Source organism: Pezoporus occidentalis, unplaced genomic scaffold, assembly GCF_034315485.1.
Source record: "Pezoporus occidentalis ecotype Australia unplaced genomic scaffold, CSIRO_AGI_Poc_V1 ctg34, whole genome shotgun sequence".
NCBI classification, from domain to species: Eukaryota; Metazoa; Chordata; class Aves; order Psittaciformes; family Psittacidae; genus Pezoporus; species Pezoporus occidentalis.
Window position 1 is genome coordinate 3,437,183 of NW_026915376.1, and position 12,974 is coordinate 3,450,156.

The 12,974-nt window shown below is 38.9% G+C and overlaps 1 protein-coding gene across 1 annotated transcript in view; it reads left to right on the plus strand.

Moving 5' to 3' along the window:
* TTC27 (tetratricopeptide repeat domain 27) overlaps positions 1 to 12,974 on the plus strand; it is a 117,186-nt gene that overhangs the window by 87,903 nt on the left and 16,309 nt on the right. Inside the window, exons 13-15 of the mRNA XM_062629564.1 lie at positions 3,941 to 4,168; positions 8,817 to 8,915; positions 10,174 to 10,226. Of these exons, the coding sequence (XP_062485548.1) occupies positions 3,941 to 4,168; positions 8,817 to 8,915; positions 10,174 to 10,226 (380 nt within the window). The remainder of the gene's footprint in view (positions 1 to 3,940; positions 4,169 to 8,816; positions 8,916 to 10,173; positions 10,227 to 12,974) is intronic.

The following is a 12,974-nucleotide window of genomic DNA, read 5'->3' on the forward strand; positions in this document are numbered from 1 at the left end:
CTCACAGGAACTTAAACTATCAAGTATTGCTTTCAGAATTTAAATAGTTTTCAAAAATACTCATTTTCAGACAAAAATATGATGGGGTTTTGGGTGGGTTTTTTCCCTTCTCTTTTCTTTCTCTCTGTTATATGGTAGCAGTAAATATATGAATGTGCCTTTATGACACCATAAGCACAAATACTATGCTTAAACTAATTTAACCTTATAGAATAGAGAGCTGTAACTTCAATTAACTGAAAAAGGCAGGGATTCTTATACTTACATGGGTTTTGTAATTATCATGCACCAATGCCTAGATTTCGGTCATTATATACTGACAAATATGTCTTGCTGGCAAATTTTGTGTCACATTATGTATGCCATGGGCTAGTATGCTCATATCCCAGTCTTTTCAGTACTGTGGAGAAGTAGAGGTCAATATTTTCCATTTCCTGGAAATGCATTCTGTCCTTGTTACATTCACAAACTGCCCTTAGGGAGTTATGAAAATGGCACTTGGAGAATAGGACAGGATATCTGACACAGGAAACTGCTTAGAAATGCTTTCAGAATGAAGGTTTGTGCTGTGCTTTGAAAAATAGAAAATGCTAAGTACTAAGTAACAGTAGTGCTGGAAAAAAGGCTAGCTTCAGACCAAAAAAAATCAGAAAATCAGAAACATGTAGCTGTACACCAAGGGGAGTGACTGTGCTCGTCACCAGAAAGCTTTCAGATCATGAACTGTTTGTATTTATAAAAAAATGTTTTTATGTTTTTAAACATGATAGTTATTGTTTCAGAAGCGCATGAGAATCTACTAAAGTGATATGTTGTTCAGTGTGTATTCATGTCATTGAAGACCTTAGCATATCTGCCCAAAGGAACAAATTCTGTTAAATAAAATTATGCATGTTTTTCACTCACAAATGCTTTTATGTATAAAGCCTGGATTTAAATACTGAAAAATCTAATAAAACAGCCAGATATCAGCAATATCAATGTGTTTGAGTACATACACATCACAGTATGTTCCTGCCTCCTACTTTTCAATTATGCACTGACAAAGAATCAGAGCATGTAAATAAGGCTCCACGTTATGCACTTGGGAAATACACGATTCGCTCAGTTACAACACAGCTGTGTAGCAGTACAAATTTTGCATAGTAAGTTGTCACTGACATTTAGCAAACTTTTTTTGTGGATCTTTTACTAGATAATGGCTCTATACTCACTTGTAAGAGCTCAGAAGCTTGCCTTTAAGTTGACAAAATGCTTCCTAGATGCAGAGTCTAGTGCTATACTGAGTGCATAAGCTCAATCAAGAGCTTGATTGATTTCCACTACATATCCTAACAGGCAAAGAAGGCAGGTAAGGACTCCTATATGTACCTACAAAATTGAGAAAGAGAAGTAAATGGATAGATCAAGGTCAAGTCTGTAGTGAGTAATGAACAAGCACCACTTTTTATTTAAAATAGAGCCCTCTTTACCTACTGGGGATACTTGTGAAGTGCTGCTTGTTTAATTCCCATACCAACCATAGTAGTCCAGAAAGCAAGACAACAGCCTAAATCTTCACTTTCAGATCATCTGACTTTTGAACTGAGTATTGAACTCCATCCATTCTGGCACAGACCATTCTATGAAAAGCATTGTTGTTCTAGTTACATCCATTTCACTCAGCAAGAGTTATACAGTTTGGGATTGTGTTTTGGTTTTTTTTTTTAATTTATTTTATTTTGTTGTTTGGGCTTGGTTTTGTTGGTTTTTTTTAGATAAATGTGATTGCTAATTTTCTCATCAAAATTTACATGATTTAGATACAATTTTTAGTTATAAAGCATGCTGATTGATCACTGTCTGTTTAATGCGTAATAATAAACTTCTAGTGGTTATATTTTATGTATACTGCATGACCTATGTGGAAACTGTTCTTGATGATATTTTTTGCTGTTAAGATTTGTTGTTTTTTTTTTTAAAGGACCAGGGTTCTTATTAATTTGTGCCCTTCTTCTGTTTTATCTGTGTGCTGAAATATTTATGTTGGCAACGAAGTCTTGTAAGCTTAGACCAGAGAACATGATGAGTTTATGTTCTTAAATGTGAAATACAATTAGTGTATAGTTAGCTTTCTAGTCTAGTGTACGATTAGTACTAGGCACTGCCACAGCTTGGGAATCTGAGCTTGAGAGTGCCCTACAGAGGAAGAGCCAAAGAAGCAGCATGCAATGCACTTTTCACCTCATAGCTGCTGTTTACACAGCAGCATTTCAATCTTTTTTCTTTATCTAAAGGGGGAAAATTACCTTTTGGTGCCTAATGTGGTTCCTGCACACATTAAAGCACCCCGTTCTCTCTGATCTAGAAAAAAGTTATCTTAAAGATCTATTATTAATATGTCATAGCAGCTCATGGAGGCAGAGAAGGGGAAGTAAACTGCCCGTTAACCAAACCCTCTGCAAGTGCCGTTTGTCTTGTTAGGTGAGGTTTTTTAGTGCTTTGACAAGGTTAATTCTAAATTTTAAGTAATGTTTTCTTTGGCTTTCTTTGGAGAACTGTTCCACAGGCATTTAAAAACACTTGCCATTAAGTAATTTTCCTAATATTCAGCCAATCATTTTTTTTCTTAATGGGATTCTGTTTTTGCTAGCTTAAGATCCGTTCAGAAATTTAGACAGTGCATCCCTTCTGCACATTTGTGCACTTCAGATGTTTGTACACTTTGCTGTTACTTTATTTTAAAAAATAAAGTAAGAATGTGTTAAAAAAAAATGTGCATTAAATATTTGAGAACCAAGTAAAACAAAGTACTTCTTCTAAAGATGATTTACCAACAGGGTCAATTAATTTTACGGATTGGAAGAAGAGTAAGAGACTGCTTCTAGAGATCATTTGAAGGGCAAAGAAAACATTTCTTACAGAAACAAGAAAAGCAGTAATAATTTAAATGCAGATATGAACCAGCTTTTGTTTTAGATAAACTAGCTGTGATAGAAGACTCACTAGTATTACACTATCAAACTTTAATTTTTTGGCAGGCTGTGTTGGATCTTTCTTGGTTCAGAGGGTTCAAACAGACTTTTTCCAATCGAAAAATGATACTGAACTGAATTCTGGATGTTGCATTTTTGCAGCAGGGGACTGACTGAGAGAGTTTGGTCCGAACAACAGATCATCTGTGCAGTGTATTTATCTTTCCAAAAAGCCACAGAAAGCAGACTATCTCTTGTTTAAAAGAGAAACAATAATTTTATTGCTAGAGTTAGGCAGTGCCCCGAGATAAAAAGCTTTTGAAAGTTGGAAAGCCCATGATAGATGTCTGGGAGACAAAGTTTGTATCTTCTTTTTCGTAACATGGTGTATCTTCTGAATATATTTTATTGCAAACATTTAGATCAATTTATAACTTCTGCATCTGATGTAAAAGAGTAGCGTTTCCAAAACCAACAGCATGAAAGTGGATGTGTCTTCACCCATAGCAGAATGGAGATCATTGTTTTCAGAAAAGAGTGATTAGAGTAAAAGGAATGACACCTGTTGCGAGATTACTTACTAAAATATATAAAACCCACAGATAATAAACGTTTTTGGATTGCGCATATGTTAATGGTGTTGCTTCTGCATTGCTATGAAGTAGGTGTAAGTTTGATGTCCAGGACTGATACTTGCCTTTGGGACAGAATGCACACCTGAGATATAAAATGAGGAACAAGCTGCTTCTTGTTTTAATAGATATATTTCTCTTAGTGTTAAACCAAAAGCCATGTTGATGTTGAAATGGACTAGTTTAAAAAAAGTTTGGAACCAGATTCTCTCTAGACTTTCTTTGCTGTGTTGGATGAAGATACAGTTCCCTTACTGATGACTGCAAGGTGCTGAAGTGATATTCATTCAGGTAGGTGATTAACTGAAAATAAATTGTCCCATTATGTGTTGATTTCCCTTTGTTCTTTAACAGGCAGAAGAAATACTCAGGCGGGAGTTAGAGAAAAAGGAAACGCCAGGGTTATATTGCTTGCTTGGTGATGTACTTAAAGATCACCAGTATTATGACAAGGCCTGGGAGCTCTCCAGGCACCGCAGCGCCCGCGCCCAGCGCTCCAAAGGCCTCCTCCACCTCCGCAACAGGGAATTCAGAGAATGCGTGGAGTGCTTTGAACGTTCGGTGCAGATCAACCCTATGCAGGTTAGGAAATGATACACATATGGCTTTGGTTTAGTTGGTGCGTTCAGTTTTGCGTGAGGACACACTTTTTAAAAGGCAATTCTGTGCACAGATGCCAAGGTAACAGCTTATTACTATTCTTAGCAAACTTTTCACCATCTACTTTGAAGCCTGGCTGAAAATGGTAATATAATGAAATTAAGACATCCTTTTGCTTTTACGGCCTTGCATACAGCCAGCTCTTTGCCTGGACAGCTCTTCTATTTCAAAAAGATCAAGCCATTGAAAATTAAAAATTATCATCAAATAAATCATGAACAGATGTTAAGCAAAGGAGATACAAGAATGCTGTACAGACTTTAATGAAGTTGTACTTTTGCCTTGTCTGTTCGTTTTGAGTTACAAACTCTGATCTCTGTTTTTCACAGAAATCTTTTTCAGGTGTTCTGGTCTGTCCTGCTCTGGAGTCACTGAGAAACATTGTATTACACTTGTGATGACAGTAGCTTTTATTGCATTAATGTATCAAAACTGAAACCACAGTCAAAATTGAGTTCTCTTGATTAAAGTGGTAATTTTGATTGCAAGCTGTTCTGCAGGCAGTTTTTGCAATCTCTTCTAGTTTATCAGCCACTATGTCCCATCCCAGGAAGATCCACCCTGTGAAAGGTCTTGAGAATTTAAAACAGTTTTATGGTTGTTTATGTATATAAATTGTGCTTTACATAGTCATTCCCAGTTCCATGCAAAATTAGGATATTCCTCCTTCTTGCCCTCCAAAGAGCACTTCCAAAGGAAGGACTTCAGCTCTAGAAAAAATTTCAAGTCTTCCAGCATTTCAAATTGTCTATCATGAAGATGATTCTTTGCATTTCGATGAGGTATTTTATTCCAGTGTATCAGAGTCCTGTTCTCATTTATGTAAATTCCAGGTAACTTATAAACACTGTTAGAATGGAAAGCAAAAATGAGCAAAAATGCTTCCCTTGTTTTTCAGGTCTCTTACTCAGGAAATGCCAGCAAAATATATATCTCCTAGATTAGAACCATATTAAAAACAGGAGGACTCCTGTATAATAAAGGGCGGCAGAAGTTTGCCTACAGGGCTCAAAATGTAGAAATATGCTACTGAGATGCTTTTTTTTTTTTAGATCCTATCCAAAGAAAGCTTAAAATGAAAGGCAATGCAAGAAAAATAGGCCAGTCCATATAGGAAAGAGAGCCCTTCTTCCTCTTGGTGCTCAGAAAGCTCTGTTTAGAATTCAGATGAATTCTTTCAAATAGATTAAGCAGATGGGCAGTGTGGATTGACATAACAATGTCTTCTAAAATCTGTCTGTATTAGAATCATAGAATAGTTAGGGTTGGAAAGGACCTGAAGATCATCAAGTTCCAACCCCCCTGCCATGGGCAGGGATAACTCACACTAAACCATGTCACCCAAGGCTTTGTCCAACCTGGCCTTGAACACTGCCAGGGATGGAGCATTCACAACTTCCTTGGGCAACCCATTCCAGTGCCTCACCACCCTTACAGTAAAAAACTGCTTCCTTATATCCGATCTAAACTTCCTGTGTTTAAATTTGAACCCATTATACTTTGTCCTATCACTACAGTCCTTAGTGAAGAGTCCCTCTCCAACATCTTTGTAGGCCCCCTTCAGATACTGGAAGGCTGCTATGAGGTCTCCACGCAGCCTTCTCTTCTCCAGGCTGAACAGCCCCGGCTTTCTCAGCCTGTCTTCATATGGGAGGTGCTCCAGTCCCCTGATCATCCTCGTGGCCCTCCTCTGAGCTTGTTCCAGCAGTTCCATGTCCTTTTTATGTTGGGGACACCAGAACTGCACACAATACTCCAAGTGAGGTCTCATGACAGCAGAGTAGAGGGGCAGGATCACCTCCTTGGACCTGCTGGTCACGCTCCTTTTGATGCAGCCCAGGATACAGTTGGCTTTCTGGGCTGCGAGTGCACACTGAAGCTGGCTCATGTTCAGTTTCTCATCGACCAACACACCCAAGTCCTTCTCTGCAGGGCTGCTCTGAATCTCTTCTTTGCCCAACCTGTAGCTGTGCCTGGGATTGCTCCGACCCAGGTGTAGGACCTTGCACTTGTCATGGTTAAACTTCATGAGGTTGGCATCAGCCCACCTCACAAGTGTGTCAAGGTCCCTCTGGATGGCATTCCTTCCCTCCAGGGTATCAACCGAACCACACAGCTTGGTGTCATCGGCAAACTTGCTGAGGGCGCACTCAATCCCACTGTCCATGTCAGCGACAAAGATGTTGAACAAGACCGGTGCCAACACCGATCCCTGAGGGACACCACTCGTTACTGGTCTCCAGCTGGACATTGAGCCGTTGACCATAACTCTTTGCATGCAGCCATCCAGCCAGTTCTTTTGCACTTTCACTGTGAGCATCTTGTGAGGCTGGACTGAGACCATTCCAGACATCAAAAGACTCCTGCAGTCAGTTCTCCAGTGGTGAAAGTCTGAATAACAATTTATGGCTTATTAAATTACAGATGTGTTCATTCATGTGCTGGGCAGTGTATAGTTCTCTAAATCTGGTCACTTTATATTTAAATTTTACAGAAAACAGAGTGTTCATAGCACCTATTTTGTGTGCACACTGTTCTCCAGTATGTCACTTTCTTCAAGAAAAGAATAATCCTCTTTTATGCTAGATGATTTATCTCGTAACTTCTCAGGCTGATTTTCTTGGCTGTGAAGGAAGGCAAGTGATCTTTTCTCCAATTTGGGACAAGAGTCACACTTTAGAAGTAGCTTGCCATCAACTACATCTGGAATTTAAAGTTTTGGAGAGTGCAATGAGACCCTTATTCTCAACAATTCTTATCTTGTAGTAAAAGTAATTTAAGCAACAGTTTTAGCTAGAGTCTGTCACTGTAAATTAGTATGAAAGGTTCTATATTTCCTTAAAACCATAGTGCATTCTGTCAGTGTGTTTTGTTCAAAATAAGTTGAATTAAAAGAAAAGAGAAATGATGCCAAAAAAAGAGTAATCAAAAAGGGACTCAGCTAGGTTTGCACTCAACTAGAGCTCTTAAAATTTTATAGTGACTACTAACTCCAGACACTCACTTTCTTCTACAGGGTACAGATTGTTTCTAAACTAACGCTGCTGTACTCCTAAGAGTATTTTACCAAAGAGTTTACTCACTGTGGGGGGTTGGGGGAGGAATGTATTTGTCATGTATTCTTTTTAAGTGTTTGGCTATACTGTAATTAGGTTACTCTGGAATGGTATTCCCACTAATATGAGAGAATTGTTTAGACTTTCTTAAAGCATTTCATAATCATTTAGATTTATTAAAGGTTTGCCTAGAAATTCCTGATGTCAAGTTTTAACAAAGAGTACAAGCTTAAATTATCTTCCTTCACTGGTCACTGTCTTCAGTTGTGGAAAGGATAAAAATTTACAGCTCATTTTCATGTGTTTTTCCAATCAGTAGCACCATCTGAACCTCTTGCCAGTGCACTTTTCTTGGTTTCCAAAAAAGAACTTTAACCTAGTTCCACAGGCCTTGACAAAAGTCTGGTTTTGGACTTCAGATGCAGTTTTCCTTACGCTACCTTTCAGTCAGTCACTTCGCTCAGAACAGTTGTTACATCAGCCAGTGGGACAAGCAGGTTCCATGCCCTCCCCAATAAAAAGGGAATTCTTGCCATTCTTTCCACAGAAAAATAGCTTAAGTCCATTCTTAATCTGTATCCTAAATATATTATTAGAGAGTCACTGTACTTATATTGTGGAAAAAAAAATCATGCTTTTTTTTGCACATACCTGAGGGGTGATAAAATATCATTTCATTGCTATAGTAGATCAAAGGCAATGAACCTTTTTTTGTTTGGCTTCATTTGGGGGTTTTATACAGCTACCATGTTTGGGGATCAGATGTGTTCTTTTTGAGCTTTCTTAATTGTCTAGCACACCAGTGTTTCAAGTATGTTCTCTTATTCTTAATAATCTCCTTTATTTTGTTTTTAACTGTATGATTGCTTAGTCTTTTTAGACCCTTTTTGAATGACAGTATGCAGTTGCTCCAGGCTTTGGAATGTCTTGTCTTTAAATGTGTCAAGTCTTCTGCAGACCTTTACTCTTTAGCTGCCCCTTTTAGTTTTTTGAGTAGCTCTTACATTTCATATCCTCTGTATTAAATGAGACACTTTTGGTTTTGAAGGACTAGTAATCTAGATGGGTTACAAAGTGTCTTGTATGGCAACTTTTTGAACCTGATCGTTCATACTGGTCGGGATCAAGGTGTAAGTGCTGTCTTCTGACTAGCTTCTTCAAATCAAAAAAATTTACCCTTGGAATTTCATTTATTTAAGGTATTTACCAGCCTATGTGGAATTACTGAAATCGTCCTGTATTTTCTGGGATTTCTCCTTTCACAGCCTTCCAGTATCCTCCAGCATGTTACCTTCTCCGTTTTAGTCAAGTATTCTGAGATATAATCTTTATACTTTTTGCCTCCTTATTGTAGCATCTCCTGAGGGTCTTGATTTAATTCTTACCCCAGAGACTTTTTGTCTTGTTCTTCATGTCTACGAGAGTAGTGTGTGTTTGAGCATCCAGGCAAAATTATTGCTTGTGTGCAGAAATATGTATGTGTATCTGTAATCATTGTTTTTTTTTCTCTCCAGTTAGGTGTATGGTTTTCCTTGGGCTGTGCATACATTGCTTTAGAAGGCTATGAAGGTGCTGCCAAAGCATTTCAGCGCTGTGTGACATTGGAACCAGATGTACGTATTTTTCAACAACCGATTTAGATGGCTTATCTAAAAGCAACAAGGATGTTTTCATTATAAACAAGCAAGGCAATAATGAAAAACTTGTTTAAATGTTAGCCCTTCAAATAAATTAAACTTGTGCATGGGTATATATTTTTGTCATGAGGCGTCATAAAAATACTTGCCCAATGCTTAACTTCGTCCAAATATATATATGTGCGTGAATGTTAAAATATGTTTGAGCAGAAATTCCTTTATGCTTGTATACATTGCTAGAAAGAGAAGAGGGAATGAATAGACTGTGAGGAGTGCTGAAAAGAGATAAAACAAAAAAAAATAAATTAAAATACTTACTCCTCTAATCAAATTTTCCTGAAGGAAAAATAATAATAAAAAAAGTAAGTGGTTGTCTGTGTCAGGTGAATTTGTAGCTGTATAGGTCACAGGGAGAATGGAGCCTATTAGCCAGGTTTTCAGGATGCAGCGGGCAAGCATGTACAGTGTTGCCATATGAGTGTGACTGTGGCCTGAGGTAGCAGAATGGTCATCAGAATTACCTCTCAGCAATGAACCGGCAATACTTTTGTCAAAAATCCTCACTACCAGCATGTTGCTCACATGCTCCCTACTTCATAGACACTTATATTCATTCTTTTCTTTTGAGGAGAGAGCAATGAAAGGTGACAGAGTATTCTTTTTTCCTTTATTGCGGCTTCAAGTTTACAGCAGTGAAAGGCAATGGGCAGGAATCATCTTTGTACATGCCTCTGCTGGTTTTACCAGAGGAAAGACTGTAATTCTGTAATCCTTTTCAGCTACAACAGTTGATAAACATGCTAGAACTAACCCTGCTAGTTTTGTCTGAGATGCATTAGGAGATAATTCAGATGTTTTTTTCCATTAAGAGTGGTGCAGGTAAGTAGCTTTCAGCTAGTGAGACGTGATGAGCTGCTGGGAGCACCGACCTCACCCATCATCCCAGCTAGATCCTGAAGAGAGTGCCTGTTTACAGTTTAAAATGAAGGCAAGAGCTGACTTGGTGTATTCCAATGAGAAGGCAGTTAATTGGTATTTATGTACCTGATTGCTGTTTTAGTCAGTAATATTTATGTATTTCTATTTTAATATCATTTCTATTTTAGGGTAATATTTTGGCTGCTTGTAGAAAATATGCATTAATGTGTATGATTAGTGAAATATTTCACAGTCATTTAATTTATGTATTAGCAGTAAGCCTTAGTGACTTTTTGTACTACTTTTATCATTACAGAATGCTGAGGCTTGGAACAATTTATCAACTGCTTATATCAGATTAAAACAGAAGTAAGTACTGTAAATGGATTAGAAGATACTGCTTGCAAAATAAGTAATTGGGATTTCCTTTTATGCCATGAGATTTTATTCTTATTGTGTGATTACCTCATATTTTGTAATTCTTATTCCTTCAATTCTCATTCCCAGGTTGGATCATTGATAACCTATTTCATTTTACAGGAACTGGAGCTTCATAAGCTTTAGAAAAGTACCTCTCCTCCTACACTTCTTTTTCTTGTTAAAACTCTTTGTGATGTAGTAAGTACAACCAACGCAAAATATTAATATTAAAGTTGGGAACTAATTTGACTAGGAAGTTAAAAAGATACATCCATTTCAGGCAAACTTATGTATTCAGGCTTATGTCAATTCATATTACGTTAATCTCACTAGATTTAAGGGGAAAACACTCTTGTGATTTAACATGCTAAATACATACAGAACTTGTGACGTGTTTGTTGTGGTATCAAAAGCAGTAAAGGGGGAATGTTTCTGACCATTCTTCCACAGGAATCCCAAGGAAGAGGAGTATGTGTACAGGAAATCTTAAGTCATGCAAGTATTACATGCAGATAGGCAAGTGTGGCCAGTATTTGCTGTGGAATAGGAAATTCTTGGATTATATGTATAGTCGCTTATAGATCGAATCATAGAATAGTTAGGGTTGGAAAGGACCTTAAGATCACCTAGTTCCAGCCCCCCTGCCGTGGGCAGGGACACCTCACACTAAACCGTGTCACCCAAGGCTCTGTCCAGCCTGGCCTTGAACACTGCCAGGGGTGGAGCATTCACAATTTCCTTGGGCAACCCATTCCAGTGCCTCACCATCCTTACAGTAAAGAACTTCTTCCTTATAGCCAATCTAAACTTCCCCTGTTTAAGTTTTAACCCGTTACCCCTTGTCCTATCACCACAGTCCCTAATGAAGAGTCCCTTCCCAGCATCCCTGCAGGCCCCCTTCAGATACTGGAAGGCTGCTATGAGGTCTCCACGCAGCCTTCTCTTCTCCAGGCTGAACAGCCCCAACTTTCTCAGCCTGTCTTCATACTGGAGGTGCTCCAGTCCCCTGATCATCCTCATGGCCCTTCTCTGGACTTGTTCCAACAGTTCCATGTCCTTTTTATGTTGAGGACACCAGAACTGCCCACAATACTCCAAGTGAGGTCTCCTGAGAGCAGAGTTAGAGGGGCAGGATCACCTCCTTCGACCTGCTGGTCACGCTCCTTTTGATGGAGCCCAGGATACGGTTGGCTTTCTGGGCTGCGAGTGCACACTGGAGCCAGCTCATGTTCATTTTCTCATCGACCAACACCCCCAAGTCCTTCTCCGCAGGGCTGCTCTGAATCTCTTCTCTGCCCAACCTGTAGCTGTGCCTGGGATTGCTCTGACCCAGGTGTAGGACCTTGCACTTGTCATGATTAAACTTCATGAGGTTGGCATCAGCCCACCTCACAAGCGAGTTGAGATCCCTCTGGATGGCATTCCTTCCCTCCAGGGTATCAACCAAACCACACAGCTTGGTGTCATCGGCAAACTTGCTGAAGGCACACTCAATCCCACTGTCCATGTCACCGACAAAGATGTTGAACAAGACCGGTCCCAACACCGATCCCTGAGGGACACCACTTGTTACTGGTCTCCAGCCGGACATTGAGACATTGACCACAACTCTTTGTGTGCAGCCATCCAGCCAGTTCTTTATCCACCGAGTGGTCCATCCATCAAATTGATGTCTCTCCAATTTAGAGACAAGGATGTTGTGTGGGACAGTGTCAAATGCTTTGCACAGCTCCAGGTAGATGACATCAGGTGCTCTACCCCTGTCCATTAGTTCCATAGCCCCATCGTAGAAGGCCACCAAATTGGTCAGGCAGGATTTCCCCTTAGTGAAGCCATGCTGGCTGTCACCAAGCACCTTGTTGTTTTTTGTGTGCATTAGCATGCCTTCCAGGAGAATCTGCTCCAAGATTTTTAGTTTAACTGATTCTCAAAACAAGGGATATCTGTAGTAGCTCATTTCAGCATAACTTATTGTAGAGGGCAGACTGAGTGATGCTGAAAGTGTAAATTCTTATTTTTCAAGACTTCTAGGAAAAAGAAAAATAAAATTGGGGTAGAATTGAAAAAAGAAAACAAAAATAAGGTATTTAATTGAATCATTTTCTTTTGCTCCCTCATCAGAATCAGGCTTTAGTCCAGCCAGGCTTTTAAATCAGTCGCAAGCAAGGATTGTGCATTTGGTTAAGGCTTAGTGGATTCTCATACAATAAATACAAAATCTTAAGTTGTTTTGAAAAGTATATGCAAACAACTTGCTGACACCCAAATAAAAGGGGGTTTCTTGTTTTTTCTTTAAGGGCGTTTTTTTTTAAAGAGTCCACAGGTTTTGTGTATTCTGAATTTCCTCCAGAAAAATTAATTGTGATGAAAGTTTACCAGAAAAACTTCTCTGCGTGCCAGGAAGCCTTTGAGATCTGGATCTCATGTTTCTCAGAACAAACTGGGACTGGCCATCTGTGCTTTGCGTAAAATCCTGGTGATTGCTCTGCAGCAGGTAGTGCCTGCTGTTTCCTGTTTAGATATAAAATGGTTTAACTGTTGCCCCGGTTAAGGATAATCCATTATTATATGATTCATTAAATACATAGGGTGTTTGTTTTGATAACGTGGAGGACTTTATTAGTGTAGCAAGTGATTTGAAGAATACAATTTCCATCCCTCAGGTGTCTTGTCTGCGTTTCAGAGTTCCATCTGATT